The sequence below is a fragment of the Silene latifolia genome, chromosome Y (assembly GCF_048544455.1).
Source record: "Silene latifolia isolate original U9 population chromosome Y, ASM4854445v1, whole genome shotgun sequence".
In the NCBI taxonomy this organism is placed as follows: Eukaryota; Viridiplantae; Streptophyta; class Magnoliopsida; order Caryophyllales; family Caryophyllaceae; genus Silene; species Silene latifolia.
In genome coordinates, this window is record NC_133538.1 from 406945297 (window position 1) to 406967705 (window position 22409).

General features: G+C 36.8%; 1 protein-coding gene and 1 long non-coding RNA gene across 2 annotated transcripts; both read right to left on the reverse strand.

Annotated features, from left to right (window-relative positions):
• Positions 1-2007: 2007 nt before the first annotated feature.
• Positions 2008-2626, reverse strand: LOC141632279 (uncharacterized). The gene is made up of 2 exons (XM_074444839.1): positions 2200-2626; positions 2008-2069 (listed from the first exon to the last, which is right to left on the reverse strand). The coding sequence occupies exons 1-2, from the start codon at positions 2624-2626 to the stop codon at positions 2008-2010; spliced, it is 489 nt and encodes a 162-aa protein (XP_074300940.1).
• A 6712-nt stretch (positions 2627-9338) lies between these two features.
• LOC141626327 (uncharacterized) lies at positions 9339-10374 on the reverse strand. The gene is made up of 3 exons (XR_012535928.1): positions 10301-10374; positions 9985-10049; positions 9339-9737 (listed from the first exon to the last, which is right to left on the reverse strand). It is a non-coding gene; the product is annotated as an uncharacterized LOC141626327 (long non-coding RNA).
• Positions 10375-22409: the final 12035 nt, after the last annotated feature.

Genomic DNA, 22409 nt, shown 5'->3' on the forward strand with positions numbered 1-22409 from the left:
GAGAATTACCCCATCTCCAAGCCAGGAACCCGTCTCATTTTTTAGCCTACATTTAACATAGGATCTAGAGCATTCCAAACCCTCCAAAATATCTTCATTTTAGCAGCCAAAACCGAGCCCTTACCCCCTCAACAAGTCATTTACAAACCCTTTATTTCCACTCCTATAAATACCTCCCATCCACCACCATTTGAAGGGGTTGGAAAACATTGATAGGAAACCCTCAAGCACATATCCACACATCCTAAGAATACCCTATAATCCAGTAGAAAACCACAAAGAAAAATAGACTCAAAACCTAGCTCGAATCCTTTCGAATAACCGAGTACTAATTACTTGGCCTTCGCAAGCTTTCCATCCGGACCACCCATTGGAAATCATCAATTTTCGTGCCTTTCTGCTCAGAACAAGCAGGCTTCACTTACATATTCCAAAACTAGACTCTACTACGATTCCAAAACATATTTTCAATCAAAAAATCGTTAAGAAACGAATTCGCATATCAAGTTTCAAAAACATCCTTTTTTTTCGAAGAAAAACGTTGGTTTAAGCATTGTTTCGTCGAAGACGGCCCCTCGAGATAAGATCTACAATCGGTACGACACGAGCCTTTGCCAATGATACATGTAGGTTAAGGGTGCAATATAATGCCTCCTTCTCCCTTTTATTTCAGTTTTTATAGTTTTTATTTTGTATTCATATCATGTTGTTTAAATCGAACAAGAATAGTACGAGTACGAGTTAAAGTACCATTCCAACACCCGCGTTGACTCGAGTTTAAAAGGCATAAATCATCTGAAGTGATTGATTTGCCTCGCTTGTTTGCATATCGTCGTGTTGGAAGAGGGCAATTAATTGAAAATGAGTTTTTTTCGACTTGTAAAACGTTTGTTGCTTCTTGTTGTTAGTCGCGCGGGGTTCGGCCCTTTGGCCTTATTTTTCCCGACTTGTTTTTATTAATTTTAGCACGATTCTCGAGGCAATACATGCTAAAAAAAATGTTTAAATTGAAGATTTAAATTAATTCGACAATTCTTAAGTTGATTAGACATTTTACGATAGGAATGCTTAAGATGTAAATGAATCGATCAACATGTAAATGAAATTTACAATTTCTTCTAATTCAAAATAAATCCATCTTTCTACCACCTATTTCTCATTAGTACGAAAGTGCATGCCTATCATCCTTTCATTTACACTCAATGACTAAATTTGACGATTTTTCGAATCGAGTTTTGCCTCGAAAACCGTGTAGAGTCACACGGTATTTCTCGTTGTTTTGTTGCTCAATTTTCAATCTTTTGACGATCCTATTTTCATAAATAGTGGTTGTGTATTTTAAAACTAAGTTTTAATTTGTTGTTTTATGTTAATAGCATGTTTGTTGTTTGCATAGTTGAGTTTTGTTGCGTAGTTTTTTTCATCAAAAAGAAGTTGTACAGCAGGATATTCGATCGAGTTGGTCAATACTCGATCGAGTATCCATGTTTTGGTTGCTGTTTTGTCTCGGTTTTAAGTTCTTTTTGCTTCTGTAGTTGGATACTCGATCGAGTGACCCCAATACTCGATCGAGTGTCCTCTGTTACAGTATATAGTTGTTTCGTTTCATTTGTTTACATTTGCATATTCACTTATGTAATATTGTATGCTTTGAACTATTGCATTCATGTGAATGAAACCCGACTTGACCTAGATTAGGCCTTTCATGACCTATATATAAGTCGTGGCTAGTGGTTTAGGATGCCTAGATTCGCGTGACTTATTGCTTTGTTGCATTCGTTGTTCGTTTGCTTTGTTGCTTTCGTTATTCGTTGCTTTGTTGCATTCGTTGTTCGTTGTTTGGTTGCTTTTTGTTATAGTTGTTTTATGAACTAACCTCTAATGTTTGTTCATATTTCTTATGCTAAGCGTAAGAATTTCAATTGTTTATATTAGGTCCAAAAATAAACGCATTATTATATTCTACCCCCGTAAAAGAAAAGGTTACGTCCCCGTAACCAACATAGCTTAAGCAAATAAATGGGGATACTTCTCTCTCATCTTCGCTTCAGCTTCCCAAGTAGCCTGTTCTACATTATGATTAGACCAAAGAACCTTTACTAATGCAGTCTCACCATTTCTAGTCTTTCTCGCCTTTCTTTCTAATATTTCCTTAGCCACCTCGACATAAGATAATCTCATCCATCTCAACTATCTCACCTGCTAATACATGAGTAGGATCACTCACATATTTCCTCAACTGTGAGACATGAAAAACAATATGAACTCTAGCCAAGGATGGTGGTGGTGCAAGACGGTATGCCACTTCACCAACTCTGTCTAAAATCTCATAAGGCCCAATATATTTCTGACTCAGCTTTCCTCTCTTGCAAAAACGCATCACTCCCTTCATTGGAGACACCTTCAGTAACACTTTGTCCCCTACAGTAAACTCAATATCACTTCTCCTCAAATCAGAATAACTCTTTTGTCGATTATATGCAGCTCTTATCTTCTGTCTGATAACATGTACCTGGTCAATCACTTTCTGGATCAACTCCGACCTCAATTTCACGGCATCTATTATGTCGTCCCTATAAACTGGAGTCCTACACTTCCTTCCATACAAAGCTTCGAAAGGTGCCATGCCAATACTAGCATGATAGCTGTTATTATAAGAAAACTCTATCAAGTCCAATCTCTCGTCCCAAGATCCTCCAAATTCCATCATACATTCCTTTAACATATCCTCTAACGTCTGAATAGTCCTCTTAGTCTGCCCGTCTGTCGCTGGATGGAATGCAGTACTCATCTTCAATGTTGTACCCATACACTCTTGCAGCTCTTGCCAGAACTTGGAAATAAATCTTGAGTCACGATGAGAAACTATATCTTTTAGAATTCCATGCAACTTCACAATATTTCTTACATAAGCTTTATCCAACTCAGCCTTTCTCCAGGTATCTTTCATAGGAATAAAATGTGCAGTCTTAGTTAGACGATCTACTATCACCCAAATCGTATTATTGCCCTTCTGAGTTCGAGGCAAAGCAACTATAAAATCCATAGAAATGCTTTCCCACTTCCATTCGGGCACATCTAAAGACTAAACCTTACTCTGTGGTCTTTTATGCTCACCTTTCACCCTTTGATAAGTCAGGCATCTTGAGACAAATTCAGCAACCTTTTTCTTCATCCCAGGCCACCAGAATGTCTTCTTCAAATCTTTATATAATTTATCTCCACCATGATGCACAGAATACGGTGTAGAAGGTGCTTCAGCCAGAATCTTTCTTTTCAACTCCTCGTCATCCGGTACACACCACCTCCAATCAAACCTCAAACTGTCATCTTCCCACACGGTAAAGCGCGTTGCCATGCCGTCCGCCATGGCATTGCGCCACCTCTCAACTTTCGGGTCTCTTTTTTTCTCTCTAATTTCAGCGTACAATTCCGGCTCAATGGTTAAATCCCCAACTGAATCACCTTTTTATCACACAAATTCCCACTCTATCTCACCTTGCAGCTTCACGCGCGATATAGCTGAGCTTAAAGCATGAATGAACTTCCTACTTAAAGCATCCGCTAAGACATTAGCCTTCCCTTTATGATAGACTATATCCATATCATAATCTCCAATCAACTCTATCCATCTCCTCTGCCTCATATTAAGCTCCTTCTGAGTATATATATACATAATTCTCTCATGATCAGAAAATACCTTAAAAGTAGCCCCGTACAAATAATGCCTCCACAGCTTTAACGAAGAAACAACCGCCCCCAGTTCCAGATCGTGAGTCGGATAATTCTCTTCATACGGTTTCAACTGCCTCGAAGCATAAGCTATCACCTTATCCCTTCGCATTAGAATACACCCTAACCCTTTATTCGAAGCATCAGTATATACTTCAAAATTATCACTCCCTTCAGGTAAAGCTAGGATACGGGCTGTGGTGAAGCGCTACTTTAAGCTTAGAAAAGCTGTCTCACAACTCTTATCCCACCTAAACCTGTTCTCCTTCCTCATCAAAGCTGTCAAAGGCTTAGCTACCTTAGAGAAATCTTTTACGAATCTCCCATTGTAACCAGCCAGTCCCAGAAAACTCCTTGGGTCGGCTACATTCTTCGGCCTCTCACAGTTAGACACCGCCTCAATTTTACCTGGATCAACAGACACTCCCTCCTTCGACACCACATGCCCCAAGAATGCTACCTTATCCAATCAAAATTCACATTTACTCAACTTAGCATACACATTATTCTCCCTCAAAGTCTGCAACACAAGTCTCAAATGTTTCTCATGCTCCTCTTTGTTCTTAGAATACATCATGATATCATCAATAAAGAGAACAACAAACTGGTCATGGTAGGGACTAAATACTCTATTCATCAGATCCATAAATACGGCAGGTGTATTGGTTAACCCAAAAGGCACAACCACAAACTCATAGTGTCCATACCTCATCTTAAAGGCAGTCTTAAGAAAATCCTCCTCCTTAACTCTCAGATGATGGTACCCAGATCTCAAGTCAATTTTAGAGAAAACTCCTACTCCGCTTAGCTCATCAAATAAATCATCAATTCGAGGCAAAGGGTATCTATTCTTAATTGTCACATTATTCGGCTCCCTTTAATCTATACACAATCTCTTAGTCCCATCTTTCTTCTTAACAAATAGAACTGGTGAACCCCATGGTGATATATTTGGCCTCACATAGCCCTTGTCCAACAACTCCTCCAGCTGCTTCTTCAACTCTTCAAACTCCTTAGGCCGCATTATGTAAGGTGCCCTAGAAATAGGTCTCGTCCCAGGTTTCAATTCAATATTAAAATCTACATCCCTCTTTGGTGGTAAACTTAGAATCTCATCCGACAACACATCATGAAACTCACTCACCACCGGGATCTCCCCTACGCCCTTCACCTTCTCACGCATGTCCCTCACATTACACAAGATTAATTCTCCTCCCTTCCGCAAACACGATTTCAGGGTTATTATTGATATAAGTGTCACCTTCGGTTTTAGCACAAATCCTTTATAAGACACCCTTACTCCCTTTGGTCCCTTCAAGGACACTTTCTTTTGGTGACAATCAATAAAGGCTATATTTTTACTCAACCAATCCATCCCCAAAATAATTTCAAAACTACCCGGAGGAAATTCTCTTAAGTCCATTGAAAATAAAACCTCCCCGATAAGAATATTTATGTTTTTATATACTTTGGTGCAAGGTACTGACTCCCCAGAAGGTATTTCTACTTCATCTTTTACTAATACTGGGTTAGCTAATTCCAATATTTTAACATGGTCACGTGATATAAATAAATGGGTTGCTCCCGAATCAAATAAAATATAAGATGGTTTAGAATTCGTTAGAAAAGTACCCGAAACCACATGTGCATCTCCCTCAGCAGCCTCCTTACCCATCATGAATAGTTTATCACTGGACTTGACTCCACCCTGCACGGTTGAAGCTGATGGCGTCCCTAACTTCACAGCACTGGTTTGATTTCCCCCATTGTTCGCTTTTGGTACAACCCGTTTCCATTGCCTTGATTACTGTTGAAGTGATTATGATAGTTTCTGTTATTGTTGTAGCTCCTTTGGTTCTTCCAGGATGCATTAAAACAGTTACTTCCATAGCTAGGTGCTGGTGTCCGGTACCCACTCTTAGTTCCTCTACCAAATCCGTCATTCCTACTATTCATTCTCGCAGCAGTCCTACATTCAAGGATCTTATGACCAAATCTACCACATCTGTAGCATCGCGGTTTGCTCTGTTCACTCGCCCCAACACCACGGCCATACCCACTGGTCAGATCGGTTTTGTTACTCGTCGTCAAAAGTTACCTAGACCAAAACAATATTTATAACTTCACAAACTACTCTACTCTTAGTAAAGAGGTAAGTGAAGGTCGGATCCCAAGGGACGGGTATTGATGTAGGATTTTCGATTGCAAATGGTTGTGTCTAAGGGTGCCACAATTTGGGTTGAGGTAGGATATCAACTAAACTAATCAATGTAAATAGAGTAATGAAAATAAGCAAGATGATTAAAATAAGTTGTAAGAAATTGATTAAAAGCACTAGGGTGTCATGAGTTCATAGGGGATTCATGGGATTTGATCATACAAACATGTTCTCTACTAGATGCAAGCACTTATTGTTATGATGGGATCGAGTTAGTGTATATCTTACAATCCCTAGGAAGGTTTGGGTCCCAGAGCCGAATTGATTAGATTGTACAACACCTACAAGTCGACTTAATCCTCCCTATCCAACTATATGCATGATCTAATGAGACTCGAGTTGGTTTATGTCTTACAAGTCTCATTGAAAAGGTAAGTGATGGGTAAAAAATGCAAGGATTCATAGGCTCGCATTTCATCAAACATAACATGTGCATAAGTTGGATTCGCAACAAGCAAGCAAATTAGTTATGAAAACATATTAGATTAAGCATCAATCAATCCCTGTGTTGGTTTCCCCTAATTCCCCATTAACCCTAGTTAAGGAAACTACTCACTCATTATCAAGTTTAACATGCTAACAAGGTTATCAATCATACTAGCAAGGCAAAACATGATGAACAAATGAAGATGATTAACAATAATTAAAAAGGGATTAAGAGAGAATTATACCTATAAAGATGATTCCAAATAATAAAGCAAGGAATAATAGACGTACTTGATGATTGATGGAAGGTTGTCAATCCTCCAAATAATCCCAAATAATCTTCTAATTATCCAAAATAAATGATGAACAATTGAGAAATTAAGGAAAGATTAAGAAATGAGATTTGTATTAACGCTCAATTAGGAATTGATTACAAGATTAAGAGAGTATTATAACTTGATTAGGATAAGGCTAAGATCCTATTAAGATGACATGCTAATCTAGGTAGTACAATGGGGTATTTATACTAGAGAATAGGTACAAGGATTAGGGTTACTAAGGGCTTAAATGACTATTAAGACCCTTAAGAAAAGTTGAGGAAGTGCTCCTCTCCAAGGAGATGCTCATCTCTATTTTAGTAGTCTCCAGGAAATCTGCTCACCCCGAGCGTCTAGGCAGTAGGAACGGTGGGTTTTGCAACAGAATCCGAGCGGATCAGGGGAGAGGCGCTCGGATTTGTTGGCCTCAAGATGAGCGTCTTGACATCAAGACGCTCGGATTGGTGGGCAGGGAGACGCTCGTCCTAGGCAGGGAGACGCTCGGATCCTGGGTCAGCAATTCTCTTTTCTTCTTTCCTCAACAATACTCGGGGATATTGTTGGGGATGCAAGGATCCTTTCATCATTGCCCAATCTACTTTATTATGTACATAGGCCTTCTATTTTCGTCTTCCCTTTGATGCTTGGTCATTGAATTTGATCAATTTAGCTCCATTTTGCCATGAAAATGCAAGGTTTCCACTCCTTTCCTACCAAGGGAACAAAACCTCAAAGAATATGCAAAACGAGAAACTAAAGATAGTAAATGACCCAATTATGCACTAAAAAGCATAGGAACGATGCTAATTCGGGGACTAAATATGCATAAATATGAGTCACATCACCCACCACCACACACGACCCCTCCTGCGGAATAGGATCTGAACTGGATGTATTTCTGCTTCTTACTTCCTTCAGCTCCCTCACTCGTAGTCTCAGCCTTTCTCATTTCTCCCTTGTCTTTCTTTTTCTCCTTTACCATATTAGCAATTTTTTCAGCATGTCCCGCTCTTTGATATACTTCCTCCACAGTGCTTGGCTCCCCAGGTGAGAGCCTCTTCTTGTATGCATGGTCAACCCCTTCTAAAATCTCAATGCCAACACCTCTTTACCATAGTTCAAGTCCGACACATACTCAGCTAGCTCCATGAATCTGTTATGGTAGTCCTCTATCATCATCTCTTCCGTCATCTTAAATGTATCAAACTCTGACCTTATCCTACTCCGAACGTGGTCAAGTACAAACACAGCTCTCATCGTCTTCTTAAAGCCTCTCTAGGTGAGATAAGGTTCCTTACCCTCCTACCAAGCTTCCCTGATCACTCCCTTATTACGACTCCACCATAGTCCAACCTTCCCATTCAAGTAGTAAGCAGCCTGATCCACCTGTATCTCCTCAGGGCTGTTCAACAGTTCAAAGAGGTTGTCAAACTCCCTGCACTAATCTCCCAATAAGGACGGTTTGCCTAGCCCATTGTACTTTATCGGATTATGACGAGCAATGGCAGCACTCATCTTAGCAGGATTCATCGTAGAAGTTTTCGACTTTAGAGAAGATGTATGTCAAAGCTTCGTTTGTTGCGATCGGCCTATCAATTTCCTCGTGTGACATAGTTATGGGTGTAGCTCTCTTTGGTGACATTTTTGGGTTCTATTAAGAATAAAGTAAGAAACACAAGTTTCGGTTTAAAAGAATTTCTTGGCACAAGGCATATGATAAAATTCCTGTATACAAAAGAATGTGTGATTGGCCGAGCGGGCCTTTGCCCGACCAACCACCATGACACGCCACCATACGGCCCACTCACGGCCTCCTTCCTCATTTGCATAAAATAAATATTCGTCATACATGCTTAGTCTCTAATTCATGAAATCTCATAATTCTATGCCTAATAGTTCAGGGCAACACATACCGCATATCTCTAGACATATGATTCTAAGCATGTAATTCACATATGTGCAACTAAATTCATATAAGATGTAACACGATCATTTAATTCATATTCCTTCAATTCATGCCATACGTCATATGCTAAGAAAGTTTCATGAATAATTATGCCATAAATTAACACATGCTCAAAGCAACTTCAATCCACCATTTTCCCTTTTATTTGTCTTAAAATTTCATACCTTTTGTTCTCGTCCTGCAAATAAAGTTAGTAATTTCGCAACTTCAGACCACAAATAGACCCTTAAGGCAAAGCATCCACACTAACTACCCCACTATCTTAACCTTCCTCGAGGTGTCCGGCTCAAAACTAAGTAGGACCAGATCAAGGACGTCTCCCTAACCTAAGAAGAGGACTCCTAAATAGTTTCTACCCAGGGTTCATTTTATTAGACTCATCCTAAACTCATTGGATTCATTTGCTTTAGGCCTTAGAAACGTTTGATCTGTTACCACTTTGTAACACCCCCATTTATTCAGGAGCCTTTGGCCAGACATTCCAAGATAAATAAAGGTATTACCATCTAAGTTGCCTGAGGTAGTAAGTATAAATACAAACATAACATAAGGTACTTTAAAATAAATACTGTTTAACTGGATAACTCAAGAGGTCTTATTATAACTCAACTGAGTTGTTTAAATAATTTAACTTACAAACCAGCGGAAATAAAATAAGTAGTGTCTGAATATAAACTAGGTGATCTCTAGACTCTAACAAAGGTCATACGTCTGAAGCTCCCTCCAAGCATCCAACACAACTCAAAAGCTAACCTGTCACTCAATCTGCTCCCCAATAATTGGTTCATCACAGGTGTTTACAGAATACACGGTAAACCCAACGGTTGAGTAGGATAACTAAACAACAAATAAATAAACATAACAAAACCCGCAACATAAAAGACAATAACCGAAATCACGCGCCTCATAGCCGTGATACACGACACACCCAACATCACAAACACCACTCAGGTCCACGGTTACTCCAACACCACCGTGCCTGGCCGACCACAATCACGCTAGTCCATGGCACTTCCACATTCCCGTTCCTGGCCGACCAATAATCACAATCGCAATAGCAATCCTCTTCCAAAGATGCCTATAAACAGAGAAACAACCAGCAGTGACAGTAATATAAATTATAAGATGCTCTTAAGACAATAATTGCAACAATAACTCATGGTGGAAAATTCTTACAACAACAATGCAATAATAATTCATCTTAAGCCAACAAAGCAATAATAATTCATCTTACGACAACAATGTTATAATAATAATTCATCTCATAGGAAATTAATCAATTAATTAATTTAACAAGAAAGTAAGTTGAGTAGATATCCTCCTACCTTTAGGAATCCTTCAAAATTCAATCAACAATTCTACTAGAAAGCTTCTTCCACAAATTTACCACCTAACAACAATAAGATTGTATACAATTATAACCTATTCTTTTTTGATTAAATTAAGATGTAAACTACCCATAACAATCGCCCAAAAATCCCGTCTCAACTCGTGAAAATTGCCCATCACACACGGCCAAGCCATGATGGTCAAACTGTGGTCAAGGTCGTGGTCCTCGGGTCAATGACAGTCAATGGGTGCGGGTCAATGGTGTTTAAACTTGAACAATTAACTTATAAGATGGTTTAAGACAACACATACCTTAAGATCTCAAGATTAAAAGATGATTGCTCCCTTCTCCTTTCTCTACCATTTTCTCCCAAGTTATATGTGAGTTTTTATGAGGCAATTAGAAAGTATGTGAAAGATGGTGAGAGTTTATATAGTGTGGGTTGGTGGAAAATTCTAGGAAGCTTACCATATCACTTTATTATTACTTTTATTATTTCTCTCCTAAAAATATCTAAGGTAGATAAAGCCTACACAAGTCAACACCTTCCCCCTTGGTTAACACCCACCCGCTGGTCATACTCCCTCCGTCCGGTTCTTACTTATTATTTATTTTTTAAAACTTCTGTCTTATAAATTAAATCATTAAATCTCGTGTATCACATTCTTAAATAATAGAATCTCATATTTAATAAATAAAATGCACCTACACCGTTGACTCGACCTTTGACCTTCACTAAAAATATGAGGTATTACATATATTACTAACCAGAAGATTAGCATGAGAAATATAGTCAACTAAAATGTGGTACTGTTAGGTTCATATACCTATTATTAGACTACTCTAATAGTAAACTAATTAACTTGTTAATTATTTGTTCTTTAGATCTAGTGCATGCATAACAAAATGAAAGATTTATAAGAAGAACAATGTTCCTTACATTGTTAGGTGTTTCGAAATATGTGGGCACAAGTAAGGTCACCTTCCTTCACTTGTTCTTGAGCTAAATATGATGGATGATCCTCCTAAGACTCCAAGTATAGAAGCCACTCCAATAAATTGCACCCAAGATTAATCCCAAAAATTCCTACTAATATTAACTAGATATTTAGTAGAAATATAACCTTAATAATACTAATGTTCTTGTATTACTACCTCTAGTAATATATGATAAGTGTAATAGTATTCTAGAGAGTTATTTGGTCTTGCATGTGAGGAAAGTTTAGAGAGAAGTATGAGCAAAACAAGCAAAACAAGAAGTGTCAAAAAATGAGCAACAAAATGCCCATTTTAAGACACCAAAACCGGTGGCCTCAAAGGCATGGGAGAATCTTTCCCATTTGTTTTTTAGCTCTTGTTTAGCATGTTTAGTGTATAGGGAACAATAGTGTAAGATATAGCATGATAAAAGTTACATATGACAAGTCACAATCATGCTTTAATCCAAACAAATAAAGACAAAAGAGCATCTTGTGCTCTCTTGTTTTGGCCGAAATAATGGACTTGTTTTGGTCCATTTTTGCCTTTTGTCATTTGTCCCACAAATGCTTATAAGTCATATGTTTAACTATCTTACATTTTTAATTATTAATGTAATCATTTAACACTTAAATATTACAATTAATAATATAGTATACACTCCACTTTTTGAGTAGTATACTACCATTATATCAACATATAATGGGTCCCATAATTCTTAGTTAGTTAAAATTACAACTTCTTGTAACTTTAAATAACTAATTACCTCTACCTCAAAACTTCTATTAATACCTCAACCAATTTAGTAATATAACACTTAATTACTAAATTTAATCTTATTTAATCACATTACAATAAGACGCAAAATTGCACTCCCATAATTAAGGAATTAATTAATTCGTATCGCATACAATTAATTAAATATCTATTTGGGCCTCATCCTATAGGTGTGACCTAAAGGGATCAACTGACCACCACCGTCACACGACAGTAATGTCAAACTCTAGTTAGCCAATCATTACCGATTAATGACGATCGATCATTTCGTATAAAGAATCATCCCTCACGTATTCTTAGTATGAGATTTAATTATGATATTTAAATCATGTGATCGCACTATTGTTGAGGACACATTTCCCAACAATCTCCCACTTGTCCTCGACAAGTGTGAGTCACCAATTCTCTTGTCCTATTACAATCTCCCACTCAATGCAAGGTGTCTTGCAGGTCGTACTTACATTTGATCATATCTTGAGTGGTTTTCTCGATCTGGAGATTAACTGTCTGACCGGAATTATCCATCATAGATACCTTCCGAGCGTGGCCACGCATTTTCAGTTAACTACTCCTCGAGTGGTTTTGAGATTTCAAACAACCCTGACAAGGGGTGGACAATTTCTATCGCCTTATTCCCTTCGTTCAGCCACAGTCCATCATAACCCAAAATATACCCAGTTTGACCTCATTTACGAAATCGTAGAGTATAAATCAAAGCTAATCAGAAGTTGTGCCAACTTGGGCGAATAGTCTCTAGTCAAAAGAATTGACTCATAGGAATACTATAGTAGCTCTTGCCACGACCAGGCTTTATGAATTACCAGAACTCTATAAGCGATCACTCGCCGACGATTGTCCCATACAAATCCGCCTATGTGATCGACTAGTCATCCCATATGACTCTATGGCACTTGAACTTGCCATCAATCGCATCACACTCTAGTCACTTGGAGACGTCACCTCATATAAGTAACTAGGGGCAAATACCATGTCAATCCAGTTCATTTTAATGGGGTTCAATTTGTCTCTACAACCCATTCGGATACGACAAGGTAGCGGGTGAGTTTAATAAAACTCAAACGATAAATGTGATTATCACATATGAACAGTCAATACACTATTACTAATTCATCTTTTATAATCTTTAGTGTATTATAACACTAGTTAAAATGCAATACAAGCTTGGCAAGTGGATATACCCGATATCCATATATTCCAACTTTATTAGTTGCTATTTCCTTCCATTCAATGTTATCTCTAATAACATGAATTTCACTAAGTATATGTCTAGACTTCATACTAGACCTGAGCTCTTTAACTTGAAAGATGCTCCCACTGTTATCACATAACTTGTGATAGAGTCATTTGTAGAGGGATTCACCCTTAATCCCTACATTGACGATTTTATCACAATTTACTTAGAATCCTTTTGTAGAATTTGCAATGCGTGAAACTAAAACACTTTTCTTAGTTTCTTTCTCCTTAGTCAATAACATTAGCTTAGGATTTCATCAAATCCTTTTAAGCTTGGAAACTAAAGTTTGTGCAACCCTTCAACACAAACTTAGTTTATCATCCAAACATGTGTACAAGTCATCAATTGTACTTTAAGGCTTTCACAAGCCCATCTAATGAATTAACTTATTATTGATTCATTATGTACCTAGCATATGGTAAATCACAGCACGTGCGTCTGTTGGCATACATAATAGTTCTAATGACGGAAACATTAGTAATCAATTTCATGTAATCAACAACTTAATGGGTTCAGTGAACGACTATGATTCCATCATAGTAATTCCACTTTCATCATCATGAATAAGCCATTCAACTTTGTTGTTGTACAACAGATGTGAAATATCTTATCCTCATAAGACTCTCAACTCTATGCCAATATTCTCTCACATAGATTCAAAATCTAGAATACTTTGCATCCCTTTCCATGTCTCCCAATTACTCTTACCAGAAGAGAGCATTGGTATATTATTCTCAATATGTAATATGTTATCAACATATAAGACATAGAGAAACAATTCTAGCTCCCACTTAACTTCATGTATATCATGATTCTTCAATCATGTGAATGAAACAATTCACTATAATCACATGAACGAAAAGTGTAATCCTTTAATGCTAGCTTAAGATCATTCTAGTGATCACTTAAGATAGCTACGCATAAGATGTTTAGGATTCTTAGATCTTCATCTAATATTTTGTATTTCAAACACTTCCTTCTCTAAATTCCCATTTTAGAAAAGCGAATTTTTATTTGCCATTCTTCATTAAAATGAAATGCGGCAATTCCTAACACTTTTTATCTTGATTAACATCTTCATGTAAATCTTATGCATTTGAGTACTCTGGAGCTCTATTTACTTTTGAGGAGACCCGCGCCTTAAAGTAAATCTACTCTTGAGTAATAATTTTCGGATTGTAATGCTTCGACTCGTATGTAACAAGGTCATGATACTATCACTTTCACAAAGTAATATTTTTAAACAATAAGACATGTGCGATAAACTCCCACTGAACTACGCTCTCATACTATCTTCATAGATAATAGTTCAATACCAACTCCCACTCTATAATTTAATTACTTTCACAAAGTAACATATCAACTATAAGAGATGTTTGTGATGATTTAATCTACTCCCACTCTATCTCTCGGAAATACATCAATATTTATGAGAGATAGCTTTGTGAGTCACAAATATATACATTTAACGGAGTATTAGAAGTTTATCTAGACTATGTATTAGCTTTCAAAAGGCCATCCTAACATGGCAGCAAGATAATATACGAGTCTTATCCATGTCATCTGTTTAATAGACTCTCTATTCTAGGTATCTCATGGTTGACCATCCGTTTAGAATTACTTGTCCGTTTTGGATTGCAAATTCCCAAAATTAAGTTCATCAACTCAAACCAACTCATATTAGTTTGATCTTATGGGTAGTGACGCTAGGTCATAATCCATCTTTAACAAATCAAATTTATTACTTAGATCTTTGCCACTACGATTGAGTCGTAATGCTTAGAACTTTATTCAATTGGTTCTCTACGTCATTTTAGAAATTTCTCAAATCTCTCAAATGCTTCACCTTTTATTAGATTAAGTAAATATACCCTTATCTACTTGAATCATTGGTAAAAGTGACGAAGTAGTCATAAATTCCTCTTGCGGTGATGCTCATTAAAACACATACATCGACATGTATTAGTCTCAACAAATCACTTGCTTGTGTCCCTTTACCACTAAAGGAAGTACAAATTATATTGCAAAGGAGACAAGATTCGCATATTCCAGATGATTGAAAATCAAATGGTCCAATAATTCTAGTCGACACTAGCGTTTAATGCGTTTCTCATTTACGTAACGTAATTGAAAAATCAAATGTACAAATCATTTGGATTACCAGTTATGAGTCTTTTGGTGCGTATTATGTAGATATCTTTACATGAGTTGGAACTGTCTAAAACTTGTGTATCATAAAGATAAGTGACATGGCTTACATCCATGTCTATTTTCAATAAAATACAACAATTGTCTTTGAGGACAAAATATAGATCCGTTCATGTCTCACATGGAAATAATGATTTAGACTAAGTGGATACATAATAACAACTATGTAAATTATAACTCAAAGCTATTAGCAAAAACAAGTACATAAGTTTCTCTTGAAGTGGCGGCTACCCGAGCTCCATTTCATTGTCGGCGATCCACATCACCCTTGTTTAGCTTTTCCACATTTCCAAGTCCCACTTGGAGTAATAAGCCCAACTTTGATATCTTCCAAATACTTGGGGCAATTTATGCTTCCATTGGCCCATGACATTAAAATAATGATATTCATGGTAGGATTGGATACCCATCTTGGTTTTGTGGTAGTCTCACTATCAACTTCCAATTCACAATCGGATTTGGGTTTCTTACCTTTCTTTGCTTTTCCTTTATTAATACCAATACTTCTTACATTTGCAAGGACACTCTTGCTAGAACTCCCACTTAATTTGATATTTCTCCTTGTTTCATCAAACAAGGATATTTTGGAATCTGCGAGATTCCCCTCATATGATCCTCTTACCTGAGAGGTAAGCTTGAGTATGTGAGTGGGAGGTAAAGAAGTAGTAAAAAGACCAAGATTTCCATCCTTACTAAAGCCAACGCGTAATTCTCTAATCGTATTATTGTCATAATCGGAGCATTTTTCATCGTATGATAGGAGCTATGAATTAAGGTGATTGGTGTAGGAGTATAAGATGAATTCATTGCGAATAATTAACTACAAAATATAAAATGAAGGAATTAATTATCATCTATCGTTTTATAAATACTCGTAATTTTAACTACAAGCATTGCATTTATATAGTGACCTCCACCCAACTATATGAATGATTCTGAGATCCAAATTCATATCAACTCGGGCACGGTGAGCCGATTAAACCCTTATTAATATAACTCGGTGGATTAACTCTTTAATCGATTCTACTTTTAGAACTCTCGGTCGATAAAATTACTCTAATTCTTATCTTTGGCCCGGAACACATGCAACTACGGTCAACAATACTTCCGTTGAGCTCAATCCAAATTTCGATGTAAAAACTTTTTACTACCCCACTTCGCCAACGTAACAAGGTTTGTATTACGGTGAAGCCGGATAAACTCCCTTATGAAGTTGGTACTTCATGGGTTTCTACTATTTGGTAAGGCTTTATCTCAATTATTATATGTGAGAGGTCTTGTCAATTTATTATCTATCACGTTTTAAGTGAACTAAAGCGGTGAACTACGATAATTATAATTGACACGGTCGATGACTCGATATGATATGCATGTGTTATTATGGCGATTTGGCAATGCATGGAACATATTAAAAGAAATGCAAAGCAATAAATAAAATTCCTAGTATGGCCTTCCTAAAATAGAAAACCAAATAATCTATTACATATTCGGAAACCAACTCCTTTGGTCCCTTGAATCTACAAATGGCACGCCTTCCAAGACATCGTCTTTGTCGGATCACCTTTTCGAATGGCACCGTCTTTGAAGATGCTCCATAATTACAAATAATAATAAAAATACAAAACTATTCCTATTATACATTTGTAAAATGGAAAACTTAATGAAATAAAAATAAAAATGATACGAGATCACATTAAATTACAACCGAATCAATATTCCCTTTCATTATGGGTAATATCGATTAAAACTAAGGCCATACTAAGATAAAATTACATAATTTAAAATTACATAAATAAAACACATTCAACAATTGAAATATGCAGCATTATAATATGTACCTATCATGCAAAATCATGTGCCAAATCACCCTATTTAATTTATGTCGTACATATAACCCGGTTTCATGGAAATGCGTGATAATAACCTTTTAAAATCACTAATTAACACTTAAATCACATCTAAGCTCAAGTTAATTATCCTAACACATTTTAGGACTCAAAAATCAGTCATCACTAAATTTTTGACAATAATTCAACTTGATTTAATTTTATGCTCATTTTTTACCTTAAAAACATAATATTTATGAAATAAATCCAAATTAAATCATAAAAGTTTCAAAATTGGAATTTTAAAATTTTGAACATTCTGGAATAATTCCATGACACTCATAATGTCAAAAATCATGGTTAAAATTTTCGAATTAATTTTGAGAAAATATAGTTGCATTTTATAGGTTTTATCTCATAAAATACATAAAGTATCCGAAAATTAATCCAATAATTTTTAAAACTTTAGATCTGAATAGTGGGATATTAATGCAACTTAAAATAATTTTCTCAAGCCATGCAATACGTTTTAGCTAATGTTTGCTAAAATAGTCACTATTTATGCCATTTTTACTCAAAAATCAATAAATCATGCTAAAGAAGATCTTTTAATCTGGAAATTTACATACTCTCTGTAAATTATTCATGTGACATCATATTTAAAAATCATGGCTTAAATCGAAATTTAACTATTTTTAACCATTTTACCTCTTTTAATCCATTTTTATCTCATAAAAATAATAAATTATGCAATATTAATCAAATTCACACGTCCTTTCACACACAACTTGTAAAATATACTTGTGAGATCCTATAAAATTTTCAAGGTCAGAAACGAAGTTTAACTATTTTTAGCATTTTAATTCCCATTTTAGTCATAAAAATGTAATAAAATGACCAAAAATCCTTAAAATGAGCAATAGATTTCCATAAATCATAAAAATGACCTAAAAACATTTTAGGACCAGAATATATAACATGCATGGTGATTTCGTGGCTTATACTAATAAATCACAAATTTTTAAGTTTTATATGTTAACCTTTTAACTCGGAAAAATAATAACCGATTATGCATGCAACATCCTTATGCTCTGATACCACTTGTTAGGTTCATATACCTATTATTATACTCCTCTAATAGTGAACTAATTAACTTGTTAATTATTTGTTCTTTAGATCTAGTGCATGCATAACAAAATGAAAGATTTATAAGAAGAACAATGTTCCTTACATTGTTAGGTGTTTCGAAATATGTGGGCACAAGTAAGGTCACCTTCCTTCACTTGTTCTTGAGCTAAATATGATGGATAATCCTCCTAAGACTCCAAGTATAGAAGCCACTCCAATAAATTGCACCCAAGATTAATCCCAAAAATTCCTACTAATATTAACTAGATATTTAGTAGAAATATAACCTTAATAATACTAATGTTCTTGTATTACTACCTCTAGTAATATATGATATGTGTATTAGTATTCTAGAGAGTTATTTGATCTTGCATGTGAGGAAAGTTTAGAGAGAAGAATGAGCAAAACAAGCAAAACAAGAAGTGTCAAAAAATGAGCAACAAAATGCCCATTTTAAGACACCAAAACCGGTGGTCTCAAAGGCATGGGAGAATCTTTCCCATTTGTTTTTTAGCTCTTGTTTAGCATGTTTAGTGTATAGGGAACAATAGTGTAAGATATAGCATGATAAAAGCTACATATGACAAGTCACAATCATGCTTTAATCCAAACAAATAAAGACAAAAGAGCATCTTGTGCTCTCTTGTTTTGGCCGAAATAATGGACTTGTTTTGGTCCATTTTTGCCTTTTGTCATTTGTCCCACAAATGCTTATAAGTCATATGTTTAACTATCTTACATTTTTAATTATTAATGTAATCATTTAACACTTAAATATTACAATTAATAATATAGTATACACTCCACTTTTTGAGTAGTATACTACCATTATATCAACATATAATGGGTCCCATAATTCTTAGTTAGTTAAAATTACAACTTCTTGTAACTTTAAATAACTAATTACCTCTACCTCAAAACTTCTATTAATACCTCAACCAATTTAGTAATATAACACTTAATTACTAAATTTAATCTTATTTAATCACATTACAATAAGACGCAAAATTGCACTCCCATAATTAAGGAATTAATTAATTCGTATCGCATACAATTAATTAAATATCTATTTGGGCCTCATCCTATAGGTGTGACCTAAAGGGATCAACTGACCACCACCGTCACACGACTGTAATGTCAAGCTCTAGTTAGCCAATCATTACCGATTAATGACGGTCAGTCGACTGTATAAAGAATCATCCCTCACGTATTCTTAGTATGATATTTAGTTATGATATTTAAATCATGTGATCGCAGTATTGTTGAGGACACATTTCCCAACAGGTACATGTTAAGTGTAATACTCCACATTTCTCCACAGTGTCACTCGGTCGAGTATGGTAAGGCACTCGACCGAGTGAGGGTTACTAGCCCGAGTGTTGTTGGGGGTTTAGTGTGACTTCTATTTTGAGTCACTCGGTCGAGTTGGTGAGGCACTCGACCGAGTAGGGCTCACTCGGTTGAGTGGGTGGTGGCACTCGATTGAGTGGCCGGTCTGGGACGTCTTTTGCGCGGTTTGATTTAAGGTAATTAGGGAGTTATTAAATCATTTTGTCAGTTTCTAAAACGTCATTTTCAACCTAATCTAATCTCTAAAACTCTCCTAATCATCCTAATCATCATTCAAGCTCAGATTTGGCGATTTTTGGTGTCTGGTTTATCCTTGCTTGTGTCGATCGCATCGTAGGTTATAGTATTCACTTTTAATTTCATTTTGCATTTGTCTTAACCCTAGGTTGGGTTAATTGAGGGATTTTGATATTATTATTATGGGATCGTCGTAGTATAGTATTGAGTTGATTGTTGTATAGGTGATGACTTTGTAAAGGAACGATTCTAGCTGATTGATTGTTGATATCAGATTACTGCAAGGTAGGGTTTCCCTACTCAGTATGATTATATTATTAATTGAGATGGATGTGGTTTTATCATTATGTGATTGACATTATTGTGATTATTGTTGGTATTAGAGTTGAGGTTGAGATTGTCAAGCCATGTTCTGAGATGGACTTCACCCCCATGTATCGCCTCTTGTGACTCTCGTCACAAGGGGATGTGCACATTAAGTATCTGGTTTCGCTCTTTGCGATGAGTAGGGATTCTGATGTTCAGTGTTGTGATCTGACATTGGCAGGGGTGGGTTATCTGTTGCGATGGGAACTCTGTAACATTACGTTTTGATGGTTGAACTTGTCTGGTGGATTGTCTCGGTAATTGAGGTGCTAGTGAGCTTTATAGTAGTGAGACAGAGTTGGCAACACTTATGTTATGGTTATTCAATGGTATTATGGAGTTAGTGTCGAGAGGCTATGTTGTAGTTGAAACGATATCGTAAGTCGTGTTGTGGAAGTAAGCTTGGTTGGTGGAGTTAGTGTTAGGTATCCATGTTTAATAGGTTGGGTTGGAACTTCGGGGACGAAGTTCTTTTTAAGGGGGGGAAGACTGTAAACTATGGATTTTGTTAAGTTGAATACTCGACCGAGTAGAGCCTACTCGGCCGAGTAGTGCTAAGTGTGTATTCTGTTTGGCTTCTGCCGAGGAATACTCGGCCGAGTATGCTGAATACTCGACCGAGTAGAGGATACTCGGCCGAGTATGCTCTATACTCGACCGAGTATCCGGTCCGTCGAGTGTTATTTTCGCGGTTTGATTTGGAAATGGTTAGGGCGTTATATATTACGATAAGCAGTTTCTAATTACAATTTACAAAACCTAAAACATCCTACGACGCTCTAATCATCTCTGAATCTGTCCTTTGGGTGATCATAGCAATCGTATTCTATCCTTTGATTCATCGTCGGTAAGTCCTCATCCTTATATTCAATGATTGATATTCAGGGTTTGTCTTTGATTATGAATTGGGGGAAATGGGGTTTTGCAGTTAGTGATTGGAATTATATGATTGTTGTTGTAGGTGACGATGTGGTAATTGTTATGCATTTGTATGGTTGATTGCAGCGTAAGCGGATTGCGAAAAGGTAGGGTTTCCCTACTCGGTTTCTGTTAATTGATTTAAGACTGTGCTTGTGTTGTAATCGTTGTTACCCGCTGATCATCGGAGTATGGCTCTATGTTGTGACGGTTGTGGAGTTGGGACAGCTGTGATGCTGTGTGTGTTGTGATTGTGGTGGAGTCACTTGCAGGAGTGGCTTCACACCCTAGTTCGCCCTCCGTGGAACCCGTCACGGGAGGGGATGTGCACATTAAGGGACAGGGATTGTTAGTCGCTCGTTGATGAGCTGGACTAGGTGGGGATGGGCTGCGGTCACCCACTGGCGGCGAAGATTACCTGTTGCGATGGGTAATCTGGCAGAGCTACACACTTCGGTGTGTAGTCGGTTACTGTGTGAGATCGGGAGACCGGGGATGGAGGATGATCAGCCGGTTACATGCTTTGTTTGTCTTATCTTGATTGAACGGTAACTGACCCCGGTTGTTGTTTTGTAAAACCTGCGGTGATCCATTCGGGGATGATGAGCGGTGTGACGATGTAATGCAGATGTTTAGCTATGGGACAGTCATGGGGAGTCACCACTCGAGTCTAGCTTCCGCCGTCAAAAGACTTTGCTTACATTCTCTGTAGTTGTTAGACCTTTCATAGTTAATGTTTGGTTGATTTTGAAAACATGTAATCACTAAGTCTTTATAGTTTAATAAAGTTTGTTTGGAATTGGTAACTTTAATATACTAACCTCGGGAAACCGAGATGGTAACAACCTTTCATGCTAGGGTAGTCCTTGGTAAGGTACCTTGGTATGAGGGGGTGTTACAAACTCGGCTACTCGTTGCGATGGTATCTGCGTTGCGGTTCAGACACGGGTTACAACGGAGTTTCGAGTTGTTGGAGTGGTATTAGTTGGCCATATGAGTTATTGTGTTTGTTTTATTCTTATGATTAATTGTATAGTTGTACTGACCTTCGTATGTTTTCAGTACTGTGGTGAACCATTTGATATTTCCGGCAAATGGGGAGCAGTTAGTCTATCAGGTGTTGATGTTTGAGCTGGCATGCGGGTTTGGATGGGACACCGACGATTCATTACTTTACATAGCTTCTGCTGAGTTGTTAGACATTACTTTATTTTGGTTTGCCAGTTGTATTTTATGTTGGGATTTAGAACTTATAATCTCGTTAAACATTACTCTATTTTAATAAATGTTTCTTTATGGTCAATTTGATATGCACTATCTCGGGCAACCGAGATGTTAATTCTTCCATTTGCTAAGGTATGCCTTGGTAAGGTACTT